Source organism: Staurois parvus, unplaced genomic scaffold, assembly GCF_062004578.1.
Source record: "Staurois parvus isolate SC_StPar_1 unplaced genomic scaffold, SC_StPar_1.0 ptg000113l, whole genome shotgun sequence".
Classification (NCBI taxonomy): domain Eukaryota; kingdom Metazoa; phylum Chordata; class Amphibia; order Anura; family Ranidae; genus Staurois; species Staurois parvus.
This window is the reverse complement of record NW_028317909.1, coordinates 204,327-219,579: the sequence shown is the minus strand read 5'-3', so window position 1 is coordinate 219,579 and position 15,253 is coordinate 204,327. Positions and strand designations below refer to the sequence as shown.

General features: G+C 43.0%; 1 protein-coding gene across 1 annotated transcript in view; it reads left to right on the top strand.

Moving 5' to 3' along the window:
* Window positions 1-3,858: 3,858 nt before the first annotated feature.
* The window catches only part of COPS8 (COP9 signalosome subunit 8), a 29,017-nt gene continuing 17,622 nt past the window's right edge, over window positions 3,859-15,253 (top strand). The window contains exons 1-3 of the mRNA XM_089671663.1: window positions 3,859-4,010; window positions 8,131-8,201; window positions 8,286-8,334. Of these exons, the coding sequence (XP_089527789.1) occupies window positions 3,933-4,010; window positions 8,131-8,201; window positions 8,286-8,334 (198 nt within the window). The 5' untranslated portion in view covers window positions 3,859-3,932. The remainder of the gene's footprint in view (window positions 4,011-8,130; window positions 8,202-8,285; window positions 8,335-15,253) is intronic.

Here is a 15,253-nt window from a genome sequence, read left to right as displayed (position 1 = left end):
AATACTACAATTCGCAATGACCATAAAATATAAAATTCCAGAGACCATAAAATGGAAAGGGAGAGCTAAGATAAATTTGGTCAATAGGCATATAATAGGCCAAACCAGAGGTTACTTGCATTAAGTTCCACTATATACATTATAAGTTGGAACTTATAACTTATTCCAACATGTTCCAACATATTATGTATAATGTATATAGTGGAACTTAATGCAAGTAAACAGTCAGGCCTATCAGTGCCCATCCGTGCCGCCTATCAGTGCCCATCAATGCCGCATATCAGTGCAGCCTTATTGGTGCCTCCTCATCAGTGAAGGAGAAAAATCACTTATTTACAAAACCTTTTAACAGAAACAAAGAAATAGTGCCCATCAGTGCCTATCTGTGATGGCTTTCGGTGCCCTTCAGCGCCCATCTGTGCTGGCTTTCAGTGCTGGCTATCAGTGCCTCCTCAGTGATGCCTGTCAGTGTCCATCAGTGCTCATCAGTGATGCCTATCCGTGCCCATTAATGCCGCATATCAGTGCAGCCTTATCAGTGCCTCCTCATCAGTGCCCATCAGTGCAGTCTATCAGTGCACATCAGTGAATGAGAAAAATCACTCCTTTACAAAACCTTTTAACAGAAACAAAGAAAAACTTTTTTTCCAAACTTTTAGGGCTTTTTTGTTTGTTTAGCAAAAAAATAAAATCCCAGTGGTGATTAAATACCACCAAAAGAACGCTCTATTTGTCTCAAAAAAATGATGAAAATTTACTTTGGGTACAGTATTGCATGACCGTGCAATTGTCAAAGTGCGACAGCACTGAAAGCTAAACATTGGCCTGGGCAGAAAGGGGGTAACACCCTGGTCACATTGGGTTTGACTTGGCATGCGATTCGCATGCCCTGTGGCTTGCAAATCATATGCTAAGTTGCACCCTATTGTCTGCTATTAGAGCGGTCATATCGGTGCGGTTCCAACTTGGTCGGAGCCTCACCAATTTCTAAAGTAGTGCATGCACTACTTTTGTTGCGATTTGAATAGACATCTGTGTCTTATGTGCTCTGCTATAAGGGTGGCCAGGAGTAAACGAGCTCCGCTGTCCGTATACACCTGACTATCCTCTGATCCGATCCGCATAAATGGAAAAGGATGGATCCCCTTCTGTTTTATTAGCAGACCAGATTGGACCCGGAGGTAGGTGGGTATAAATGGAAAGGAGTTCATTAACACTTGCCTGTCCATAGGGATGCATGGACCATACGATCCGGCCCGGCTGAAAAACTGTCCTGTGGACCTGATCGAATGGCCCTTGTGAAAGGGGGCTCTGATCAGTAGGGATCTATGAGTGAATCCCCGTATGACAAAATCTGCCCCATATTAAAGGAGCCTAATGCAGCTGACAGTCCCCTGCATGTGCTCCACTGGGAAACAGGTGAGGGCTGACATGCCCCCTGAATGACAATTGGCTGTGAATTCGTATTGTGGGAATTAGACCGAGCTCACTTGCTTTTGCCTGTAAATGTGCCTATGGATGTTTTCCAGGCAGTTGCAGGCAGACAGACACAAGTGCCATCAATTGGTGCTAATTACTAATTTGTTGTCTACCGAGCAGTGTGGGGGGAGGGGTTGCGAGCTGTTGACCACTCTGACTCTCGATCCAAAGCACCTATCCAAATGGGGAAATGTGCTACAGGCACTGTGCCCTCTGGCGAGCAGAATAAAGAACATGTCTTTCACAATCAGCATCCCTTATAAAGTTCTGAATGCTGATGGGTGGGAAAAATTGGCCAATCGCGTGACCACTGTGATAAATAACACAGGGGTTGATTTACTAAAACTGGAGAGTGCAAAATCTGGTGCAGTGGTGCATGGTAGCCAATCAGCTTCCATCTTTAGCTTGTTCAATTAAGCTTTGACAAATAAAACTGGATGCTGATTGGTTTATAAACAGAGCTGCACCAGATTTTGCACTCTCCAGGTTTAGTAAATCAACTTCACTGCGTTCACATTATCTCGCCAGCTGCGGATCATTAGCTGGGACAAACTGGTGTCCTTGACAGCTCAGTCTCTGTGCTTGAAGTGCGCTGTCAGCACAGAAACATTGGCCTCCCAGTGATGAATATGCGCGACCTGTGGGCGCTAAAGCCCATCCTTTTTGCTCCTTCACATACACTATATTGCCAAAAGTTTTGGGCCAGCCCTCCAAATCATTGGATTCAGGTGTTCCAATCACCTCCATGGCCACAGGTCTATAAAATCAAGTACCTAGGCATGCAGACTGCTTCTACAAACATTTGTGAAAGAATGGGTTGCTCTCAGGAGCTCAGTGAATTCAAGCATGGTACTGTGATAGGTTGCCACCTGTGCAATAAGTCCATCCGTGAAATTTCCTGGCTACTAAATATTCCACGGTCAACTGTTAGTGGTATTATAACAAAATGGAAGCAACTGGGAACAACAGCAACTCAGCCATGAAGTAGTAGGCCATGTAAAATGACAGAGTGGGGTCAGTGCATGCTGAAGTCGCCAACTGCCTGCAGTCAATAGCTAAAGGCCTCCAAACTTTGTGTGGCCTTCAGATTAGCACAACAGTGCATAGAGAGCTTCATGGAATGGGTTTCCATGGCTGAGCAGCTGCGTCCAAGCCTTACATCTCCAAGTGCAATGTAAAGTGTTGGATGCAGTGGTGTAAAGCACGCCACCACTGGGCTCTAGAGCAGTGGACACGTGTTCTCTGGAGTGATGAATCACGCTTCTCTGTCTGGCAATCTGATGGATGTGTCAGGGTTTGGCAGTTGCAGAACGGTACTTGCCTGACTGCATTGTGCCAAGTGTAAAGTTTTATGGAGGAAGGATTATGGTGTGGGGTTGGGCTTTGGTCCCTTAGTTCCAGTGAAGGGAACTCTTAAGGCATCAGCATACCAAGACATTTTGGACAATTTCATGCTCCCAACTTTGTGGGAACAGTTTGGGGATGGCCCCTTCCTGTTCCAACATAACTGCACACCAGTGCACAAAGCAAGGTCCATAAAGACATGGAGGAGCACGTTTGGGGTGGAGGAACTTAAAACTGGCCTGCACAGAGTCCTGACCTCAACCCGATAGAACACCTTTGGGGTAAATTAGAGCAGAGACTGCGAGCCAGGCCTTCTTGTCCGACATCAGTGCCTGACCTCACAAATGCGCTTCTGGAAGAATGGTCAAACATTCCCATAGACACACTCCTAAACCTTGTGGACAGCCTTCCCAGAAGAGTTGAAGCTGTTATAGTTGCAAAGGGTGGGCCAACTCAATATTGAACCCTACGGACTAAGACTGGGATGCCATTAAAGTTCATGTGTGTGTAAAGGCAGGCGTCCCAATACTTTTGGCAATATAGTGTGTTGCGTAGGTCACAAGAGATTAAGGAGAAAAGTATTCTTTAAAGACTGAACCAGGGGTGACAACACAGGAGCACAATTGGGAGACAGTTGTCACAGGAAGTGCCATTATTAACGATAAATAACTTACAGAAAAAAAGATTGGAAAACACTGAAATGACGTTGATATGTAAAAGCTTTTATAGGACTTTAGTGACTGAACGGTAATGAACACAGAAGCAAATAAAGGCAAATACATAACTATCTCTGCAACACCGTCTCCCTTGTAACACTTCCAGAATGAATATACAGTGGGTCATGTATGGTCCTTGTGTCTCATGCTGCGTTATAACGCAATGTGTGTGTACTGCAGGAAACGAAACCGCCCAATCACTTCTCCTGAACACCTGCTCTCCTGTCTGAGGCGGAAGCGTGTGCGTTCCAGCCGTGTGTTCCACGCTCTCCTCCAATCAGAGCCCGCTCGCTTTCACCCAATCTACAGGCGACACTGCTGACGTGCCCTCACCCGGAAGCGGAAGTCTGTAGCGGCTGTTCAGGACGGAGGCCCTGGGGGCCCGCGGGGAAGATGCCAGTTGCGGTGATGGCGGAAAATCCGGTGTCATATCAGAGGCTTCTAGAACAGTTCGAGGAACAAGAGCTGGAGGTGTGAGACGTGTCCGCAAATGTCTGCTCACAAGGAGGGATACAGAGAGTGCTCGGCTCTCATGCAGAATTCCCCTCTGTGTGGAAGTCCTGTGTACAGGGTGCAGGCTGGGGGAGCTCACTGTAGGGAGACAGACATCTGTAGTAGAATGATCAGACTTATGTAGTAATAGCAGTGCTCGGCGATCCATGAGACTGGATCTGTCAGTGTGTGACTGTAGCACACCGAGGTTTGCACTCTGTCTTATCCTTGAAAGTTGAACTTTAAACTTCGTTATATGTTGCCTTCCCTGCCCCCTACATCCCTTCTATTTCTATTACACATCTCAGTAGAAATCAACTAATGTCATCACCGGGTCTCTGTACATCTATATGTCATTCAGGAAGATTATGGCTGGTGGATAAAGCTGCAAGGTATGGGCTAGCTCTTGAGGGGAGTTCTGGAAATATTAACCACTTCTTTCTCCCCCTTCTTGCCCAGGCCAGCTGTCACATTTTGAATGACAATTAGTACCCTAATGAAACATGTACCCTAATGAAATTATCTTTTTTTTTTTAGACCAATTGAGCTTTCTTGTGGTGGTATTTAATCACCAATGGGTTTTTATTTTTTGCTAAACAAACAACCAAAACAGACTGAACATTTTGAAATAAAAAAAAACTTTTTTTTCTTCATTTCTGTTATAAAATTTAGCAAATTAGTAATTTTTCTTATGCGCTGATGAGGCTGCACTTATTATCAGTGTAATCGTTGTACTCACCATGCCCTGACGGCTCTGCTCTCCTTTCCTCACACTCTGTCTCTGTGTGAGGAAAGGAGAACTGATCGCTGGAAAACTGCTGTTTACATTGTGACAGCTGCGACTGGACACAGCTGATCACTTGGTAAAGGGCTGTTGTGATTGGCTCTTTACTCCTGATCTGTGATCAGCTTTGTCCAAAGCACACGGTGGTTACAGAGTTTGTCCCAGGGGGCGCGAAGGAGGACATCCTCCCGGAACTGAAGAGTCGTGCTGTGGCCGCTATATATATATATATATTGATAGCTATGTAGTCAGTCAGCTATAGCACGGGCTGGAAAAGGTTGAGCTTTAGTAACATGTTATATGTTACACTCGTACACTGCTCAAAAAAATTAAAGGAACACTTTGAAAACACATCAGATCTCAATAAGGAAAAATCTCATACTGGATATCTATACTGATATGGACTGGGTAATGTGTTAGGAAGGTAAGGATGCCCCATCATTTGATGGAAATGAAAATTATCAACCTACAGAGGACTGAATTCAAAGACAACCCAAAAATTAAAGTGAAAAAATGATGCAGCAGGCTAGTCCATTTTGCTGAAATGTCATTGCAGCAACTCATAATGGTACTCAGTAGTTTGTATGGCTCCCACGTTCTTGTATGTATGCCTGACAACATCGGGGCATGCTCCTAATGAGACAATGGATGGTGTCCTGGGGTATTTCCTCCCAGATCTGGACTAGGGCATCACTGAGCTCCTGGATAGTCTGAGGTGCAACCTGGCGGTGTCGGATGGACCAAAACTTGATATCTCAGAGGTGTTCTATTGGATTTAGGTCAGGCATGTGTGGGGGCCATTCAATGGTATCAATTCCTTCATCCTCCAGGAACTGCCTACATACTCTCACCACATGAGGCCGGGCATTGTCATGCACCAGGAGGAACCCAAGACCCACTGCACCAGCGTAGGGTCTGACAATGTTTCCAAGGATTTCATCACGATACCTCATGGCAGTCATGGTGCCATTGTCTAGCCTGTAGAGGTCTGTGCGTCCCTCCATGAATATGCCTCCCCAGGCCATCACTGACCCACCACCAAGACGATCAGGCTGAACGAGGTTACAGGCAGCGTAATGTTCTCCACAGCTTCTCCAGACCCTTTCATGTCTGTCACATGTGCTTACTGTGAATCCCCTCTCATCTGTGAAAAGCACAGGGTGCCAGTGGTGGACCTGCTAATTCTGGTGTTCAACGGGAAATGCCAATCGTTCTCTATGGTGCCGGGCAGTCAGCACAGGGCCTGCTAGAGGATGTCGGGCCCTCAGGCCACCCACTTGAAGTCTGTTTCTGATTGTTTGGTCAGAGACATTCACACCAGTGGCCTGCTGGAAGTCATTTTGTGGGGGTTCAGGCAGTGCTCATCCTGTTCCTCCTTGAACAAAGGAGCAGATACCGGTCCTGCTGATGGGTTAAGGACCTTCTACGGCCCTGTCCAGCTCTCCTAGAGTAACTGCCTGTCTCCTGGAATCTCCTCCATGCTCTTGAGACTGTGCTGGGAGACACAGCAAACCTTCTGGCAATGGCACGCGGTGATGTGCCATCCTGGAGGAGTTGGACTGCCTGTGCAACCTCTGTAGGGCCCAGGTATCACCTCATGCTACCAGTAGTGACACTGACCCTAGCCAAATGCAAAACTAGTGAAAAACAGAAAAGATGAGTAGGGGAAAAAGTCAGTGGCCTCCACCTGTAAAACCATTCCTGATTTTGGGTCGTCCCATTGTTGCCCATCTAGTGCACCTGTTGTTAATTTCAGTAACACCAAAGCAGCTGAAACTGCCCCCCCCCCCCCTCCCCGCTACGTAACTGACCAGATCAATATCCCAGGAGTTTAATTGACTTGATGTTATACTCTGATTAAAAAGTGTTCCTTTAATTTTTGTGAGCAGTGTATTTAGGGTGTAACCGGTTTCTATGCAATAGCCCCCCCCCCTGTTGTCCCATGACAGCAGGTGGGGAGATCTCCACTCACTGCACACTCATTCCGGGTAAGTGAATCAGAGGTAACTAAACTCAGAGGATAGGCATGACAACGGGAAAGCTTGTCAGAAGACCAGAAATGGAAGTCTCTAACTTTCTACCAGCACAGCTCTTAGGAATACCAGGTAGAACAGTTGTATAGAATTCATTAGTTCTGTGGGTTTATTCTGTTTGTTTGGTGTTAGGTTTGCCATCAATAAATCCCAAAAGAATTACTGACAGTGTTTGAGGATAAAGCATCACAGCATAGCTTTCAATGATTGACTTTTATAATAGTTGCCTGTGCGAATAGGCCCTTATCCTGCCAACTAGCCAGCAGAGAACCCCCCCCTGCAAATATTATGTGCAGTTAGCAGTACAAATCAATGGCTGTCACCGATCACATGTAACCCTTCATCCAAGCAGTTACATGCAATTAGAGATTCTGACCAGCCTTGGATTCAGACAATTTGGGGTTTATTTACTAAACCTGGAGAGTGCAAAGTCAGGCTCACTTTTGCATAGAAACCAATCAGCTTCTAACCTGAGCTTGTTCAATTAAGCTTTGGCAATGAAACCTGGAAGCTGATTGGTTTCTATGCAGAAGTGAGCCTGACTTTGCACTCTCCAGGTTTAGTAAATAAACCCCTTTGCGTCCACGAACAGCATTTGTGTTGGAAATAGACTGGCCCCAGTTATTCATTCAGTTTGTATGCGGCCATAGTACTGCTGCACCACAATTCAATATTTGGCTGCCTCTGAAAGCAGCATGCCTGATGCCCTTCATTTGCTTAGGGAAATTCACCCCCTTTATTTGTCCTGTTTATCATGAGCATTGAAAGTGAAAGTAAAAGAGAATCCCATATTTTGAATTGTCCCCAGAAAAGTAAGGGGAAATCTTCCAATAGGGACACTGATTTTGGTGACCTAGGGGTCCGCAAAGGTATCCTTGTAATTTGTATGGATTTCCTCTCACTTACTGGTTTAGCAATCGGACAGGAAGTGAAGGTAAATCTCCCCAATGGGGCACAGATGGCAAAACAAAATTGATAGGGCTATAACCCTCCCTTACTCTAGTCAAAATGAAAAAAAAAGTTTTGTCTATAGTTCTACTTTAAAGTGATACTAAAGCTAAAACTTTTTTTTTTTAATCTCAATGCATTCCTTGTATTAGGGTAAAAACATTTTCTATTTCTCTGTACATATTCTCTGTACATACTTTTTTTCTATCTGAAAGCATGAAACAAAATAGGTGTCGCTGTTATACCAGGTCCTATTGACCTTACAATGTACGTAATTATCTCTCACTGCCCTCTCTACATTGTTCAGCTCCTTTTATTTGTTTCTGTTTTCCAGGCTCCTGGTGGTGTGGCTACTCCCCACATCTACAGCCAGCTGCTGGCTCTGTATCTTTTACACAATGATATGTAAGTGGTTCAGTCCCTTTATTTTCTGTATTTACAGATTTTTATAATGGCATTTAAATATAATGCTTTTTGCCTTTTATATAGGAATAATGCTCGTTATCTGTGGAAAAGGATCCCACAGCCTGTTAAATCTGTAAGTATTACTTTCTTTATTATTATTGTCAGGGTGTGCCACAAAGTAATGTAGCAAAGGCAATACTAATTAATGGAAAATTAGCAAAAATCTATTTGTGGGGCCCTCTGCTCATGTCAGGGGGAAGGAGGTCAGTGAGAGAGGGTTCTGTGGGGTGCTATAAGGGAACCTGCAACAGTAGAAGTATTACAAACTTGCAAACTTACAGAATTTTGTCTTGGTCTCTTTATGTAGGATATAGTTCTTGTTCACGGTGAGCGACTTGCTAATAAGCCAGGACCAGGACATCCATGACGTTTGCTTCTTTAAAGAGATCATAAGCTCACTGAAGTGACTGGCCTCAAGTGATACACAGTTACATAGTTAGTAAACAAAAAACTGAATGAGCGCAACTTTTCATACAACTAGATACAAGTTAAATATCCAATGAGCTAATAAGGAGCTGCTAGCATAAAAGGCATACCTCGGCACCTCAGTAATATATGTAATCTAAAAAAATGCAGCGCTGAAATTAAATTGACCATCAAATACAAGCAAAAATGTTCAAAATAAAATGTCCAAATATATTATTCTTTCATATAGCATATTAGAAGTCCTGTTGATGAGAAAACGCTCCAAATTTGCAGTGGTCAAGGCTATGTGATATACTCCTGGTTACTCCATAAGATGATAGTACAATAATGCACTTACCAGAAGTACATACAAACTGGGCGTTGTATGTAAATAATCCGTGGAGGCTTCATGGTCTGGTCACCGGGATGGCGTCCTCTAGGGCTGCAGCAGACTCCCAGGGATGGTGTCACTCACACTTGGGGGTCATCATAAGCATACCACAAAGGTCCACCGCCGTTCAGACTCCAGGGTCCACTCCCCCCTAGTTAGCTCGAGATAAACGAGCCCGGGAGGCAAAATGGCACTAATAGTGTAATCCCGTTTTATTAAATTAAAAGGTTGTATACAATAGCAGGGCACTCACATGCACAGTAGTAGAGAGGTTATTCCATCAAACCTCCAAAACGTATAACATTCAAAATTGAAACATCTGGAAGAAACAGCGTCAAAATAGGGGATTCCCCTGACATGTTTCGTGCGGAACGCACGTTATCAAAGGGGTGAATCACCTCTAAATGACGCTTCCTATATGTAATTGATCGCGCATGCGCAGTTGCCGCCACGCGCCGCTAGCCGCAACCGCGCATGCGCGAATAACGTCACACGCCGCAGCCATCTTGGAGCCAGTGCGCATCCTAGAGGCGCATTGTCAGCTGTAACTTCAGCCGTCCCCCCGCAGACCTCGACAGGCCGCGCGTGCGCGATTGACGTCACACGCCGCGGCCATCTTAGAAATGGTATGGACGGCAAAGCGCACCGCTAGCTCTGCCCTCACCACAAACATGCAACCTCCTACAATTACATCCATCCGGGAGGCTGCATAATAAAGGGGGACATAGTTAGTGGGCCACATGTCACATTGTAGCCCACAAAACCTGGCTAAAAAATCCCCTCAAATTACCCAGGGGAAAGGATGGCACATGTCCCCAGAAATGGACAAGCGGAATCCATTTTATTGAGGACACCTGTCATAAATCTCCAATGTCCACCTAATACATATGTGCAGCAAATGTTGACCAACCCCGCACATATATTGGCATCTCAATAAATAACACAATCCGTTTAAAATACACAATGAATCTAAAAGGTGACATTACAAATAAAATAGATAAAAAACAAGTAAAATGAGACTATAAAATCACAAAATCCTTCATGTAAAATAATGTGGTAATAATATTCACTCTTATATGGGTATAAGGACCTTAAAAGTTACATCGCTACATATTGCAAAAACCCGCACGATATTCGCGTCAAGCCATATAAAGCGTTAATGTTATTGAGCTGGTCAAATAAAAGCCTATAAAGTGTTAAAATCAACTGTTATCTATGAAACAGTTTATATCCAGATCCACGTTCAGGCCCTGAGGGGATAGGGCCTTCATGTCCACTATCCATTTGGTTTCCAATTGTGATATGGCTCTCCTCTTATGCCCCCCTCTCCAATGAGGTATGATAGAATCAATGGCTGTAAACTTCAATGATGTGGGGTCTCTGTCATGATGGTCCCTAAAGTGCTTAGACAGCGAATGGTACTTAAAACCTTTTTTAATATTACTAAATGGCCAGGTGGGAGGAAGACCTGATATATGCTTGTGAATGGCCCTCCCTTATTTTTTACAGACGTTACATAGATGACGTCTTTCTTTTATGGCAAGGAGATGAATTCTCCTTGAAAAACTTTTTTATCACTCTTAATGACAATAATTTGAACATCAAGCTATCTTTTGAGTATGATCTGAAAGAAATAAGCTTTTTAGACTTAGTTTTAACTAATAATGGGAATCATATCACTACAAAAACACTCTTTAAGAAGACGGACAGAAATGGTTTCATTCCAGTAGATGGCTGTCATCATCCAACATGGTTGGGTAATATCCCAAAGGGACAGTTCCTGAGAATAAGGAGAAACTGCACAAACCTATCAGACTTTTTTTGATCAGGCCAACATACTCAAAAACAGATTTGCTGAAAAGGGGTATGACACTGAAACCCTAAATCAGACCATCAGTGATGTTGGACGTCTGGATAGGGAGGATCTCCTGACACCAACTAAGAAGGCTAGACCAGGTAGATTCTGTCCTTTCATCACGGATTTTTCCATACAATATAGGGATATAGCGAAGATGATTAGAAAAAATTGGGCTGTCCTTAAGAATGACCCGATTTTGGGGGAAGTAATTCCAGCTTTCCCTGAGATCACTTTTAGGAAATCCACACCATTACGGCTTACAGTGGCTCCAAATGTAGTGGACCCACCTAAGAACATGTCCTCCGCTTTTGGTCTAACAGGATTTTTCCCATGCAATAAGTGCATTGCCTGCCGGTACAATGGGATACGTAAAACAAGAATAAAAGAGTTTAAATCCAATGTGACTGGTAGGAGTTATAATATAAGACCATTAATTACATGTGACAGTACACATACGGTGTATCTTTTGGAATGCTCCTGTGGCCTTCAGTATATTGGACGGACTACGAGACGCTTGAGGGACCGTCTAAGGGAGCATTTTAGTAATATTAAAAAAGGTTTTAAGTACCATTCGCTGTCTAAGCACTTTAGGGACCATCATGACAGAGACCCCACATCATTGAAGTTTACAGCCATTGATTCTATCATACCTCATTGGAGAGGGGGGCATAAGAGGAGAGCCATATCACAATTGGAAACCAAATGGATAGTGGACATGAAGGCCCTATCCCCTCAGGGCCTGAACGTGGATCTGGATATAAACTGTTTCATAGATAACAGTTGATTTTAACACTTTATAGGCTTTTATTTGACCAGCTCAATAACATTAACGCTTTATATGGCTTGACGCGAATATCGTGCGGGTTTTTGCAATATGTAGCGATGTAACTTTTAAGGTCCTTATACCCATATAAGAGTGAATATTATTACCACATTATTTTACATGAAGGATTTTGTGATTTTATAATCTCATTTTACTTGTTTTTTATCTATTTTATTTGTAATGTCACCTTTTAGATTCATTGTGTATTTTAAACGGATTGTGTTATTTATTGAGATGCCAATATATGTGCGGGGTTGGTCAACATTTGCTGCACATATGTATTAGGTGGACATTGGAGATTTATGACAGGTGTCCTCAATAAAATGGATTCCGCTTGTCCATTTCTGGGGACATGTGCCATCCTTTCCCCTGGGTAATTTGAGGGGATTTTTTAGCCAGGTTTTGTGGGCTACAATGTGACATGTGGCCCACTAACTATGTCCCCCTTTATTATGCAGCCTCCCGGATGGATGTAATTGTAGGAGGTTGCATGTTTGTGGTGAGGGCAGAGCTGGTGGTGCGCTTTGCCGTCCATACCATTTCTAAGATGGCCGCGGCGTGTGACGTCAATCGCGCACGCGCGGCCTGTCGAGGTCTGCGGGGGGGCGGCTGAAGTTACAGCCGACAATGTGCCTCTAGGATGCGCACTGGCTCCAAGATGGCCGCGGCGTGTGACGTCATTCGCGCATGCGGCTAGCGGCGCGTGGCGGCAACTGCGCATGCGCGATCAATTACATATAAGAAGCGTCATTTAGAGGTGATTCACCCCTTTGATAACGTGCGTTCCGCACGAAACATGTCAGGGGAATCCCCTATGTTGACGCTGTTTCTTCCAGATGTTTCAATTTTGAATGTTATACGTTTTGGAGGTTTGATGGAATAACCTCTCTACTACTGTGCATGTGAGTGCCCTGCTATTGTATACAACCTTTTAATTTAATAAAACGGGATTACACTATTAGTGCCATTTTTCCTCCCGGGCTCGTTTATCTTGAGTTACATAGTTAGTCTGGCTGAAAACAGACGACAAAAGTCCATCCAGTTCAACCAAAAAAAGTTATAATTCTATACCCGCCATTGATTCAGAGGAAGGCAGAAAAACCCAGCAAAGCATGATCCAATTTGCTCCTGTTGGGGAAAAAATTCCTTCCTGATCCCCCGAGAGGCAATCGGATTAACCTGGATCAACTTTACCTGTAAATATTAGTATCCAGTTATATTCTGTGTATCTAGGAAACAATCCAGGCCTTTTTTAAATCCACTAAGCTGGCCAGAACCAATTCTTGAGGGAGTCTATTCCACATTTTCACAGCTCTTACTGTAAAGAAACCTTTCCGTATTTGGAGTTTAAATCTCTTTTCCTCCAGATGTAAAGAGTGCCCCCTTGTCCTCTGTGATGACCTCAGGGTGAATAACTCTACACCGAGTTCACTATATGACCCACTGATGTATTTATACATGTTGATCATATCCCCCCTTAATCTCCTCTTCTCAAGAGAAAATAAGATCAGTTCCTCTAATCTTTCCTCATAGCTGAGCTCCTCCATGCCTCTTATCAGTTTAGTTGCCCTTCTCTGCACTTTCTCCAGTTCCCAAATGTTCTTTTTGTGAATTGGTGCCCAAAACTGAACTGCATATTCCAGATGAGATATTACTAATGATTTGTACAGGGGTAATATGATATCTCTCTCTGGAGCCTATACCTCTTTTAATACAAGAGAGGATTTTGCTTGCTTTAGAAACCGCAAATCCTGCGTAAGCTGTACCTGTTTATGTACAGTCCTCTCTCTTCTACAGCCTTCTAAAGTACACCGAGCAAACAGTAGCCTCATAGGGAAACATGCACATCTGAAAAGACCAAAATGAGGTTGAGAGTCCCTATAGCCTTATAGCAGCAATTATCAGTGTTGCTGCCTTTGCTGTGGCTTTGACTGATTTGACTCTGGCAACAACTGGAAAAGTTACTGATTAGCAACAAACTGCAAAAGATGCCCAATTCTGATTAGGCAATACCAGAGAAGAGAATATTGTTAAGTCTTTCAACACAGTCCCGTTGCTGTCTTTGACCCAATGGGGAGGAAGAAGAGAGGTGCTGCTTTTGAGCACGTCGCTGGATTGAGATCGGGGTCAGGTAAGTATAAGGGGGAGCTGGGGGGGAGAAAAAAAAAACCTTCAGGCTTTACAACCATTTAATGAAGGCGTTTGATAAAACTGGACATATTGAAGAATGTAACAATTCACATTGGAACATTTTTTATTTTTTTTTTAACAGTGCAAGCAAATAAAGCAAGCATCTAAATAAAGAGCAGCTTCGCTCTACCTATCGTGAATGAAATGTAAAATTCCTAACTATTTCCCTGTATTAAAAACAAAAAAAGGACTAAAAAAATATATAGAAAACTTGTGCCAAAGGAATAAACAATCAATATAAATGCTGCTGTTCAAAAAATGACTGAACATCAAAACATACAAAGTGACAAATAATATAAATAATAAAAAATGTGAAAAATTATATATATTAAAATCCAACAAAGAAAAGTCCCAAATTAAAGTCCAATGTCCCAAAAATTTGTGAGGAAAAATATATAAAACTCTAACACAAACTTCATAAATTTTCCTGCGTGCTCACATCCTCCGTGAAAAAACATTTGTTCCACACTCACCAAATACTGTGAATTCTCAAGCTAATATAGCTTTAAGAGACAAAAAACAAGCCTGCAGGTGGAGTGTGGTATCCTCAGATGTTGTAATACTCTTAAACGATTTCTCACTGACCCAGATATTTCCACATGGACAATATAAAATATAAAAGAAAAATTGGCAATAGTATAATACTGTATGATGATCAAATGAAAATGTCAAGAAAAAAACTTCCTTACACTCACATAAGGTGGCTTAAAAACCAATTTCCATGAATTCCCTCTCATGGATGGATGAAAAATGCAAAAGAAAGGATACCAAAATAGCGTAATACTGTATAAAAACCTTTAATACTCAAGTGATACTCCACATGCACTCACATTTTAAAACAAAATATAAAGACTTTTTATTAATAAATCAGGACTCCTTTAAACTTGTTCCAATAGCCCTTCTGACAATTCCAGCTAGGCAGACACAGTTGATAAGCATTGGCAGTGAAGAACTGGCAAAAGTGTAGAATTCAGATAGTTTTTCCCACACTAAAGATGGCCACGGAACGCCACATCAGCGTTCGCTCCACTCACCGGATATGATGTCACACGTACAGGGTCGGAACTGGAAGTTACGTAAATGCGTTTCACCTTCCCACAAGGTGGCTTCATGGACAAGAAACTCCGGTTCTCAATCACTTTAAATACTACCCCATCACTCCTCATTCGCCCAGCAATAAATGGGTGGAATACATTAACATATTACCTTGAGAATTCACAGTATTTGGTGAGTGTGGAACAAATGTTTTTTCACTGAGGATGTGAGCACGCTGGAAAATTTATGAAGTTTGTGTTAGTTTTATAGATTTTTTGTCACAAATTTTT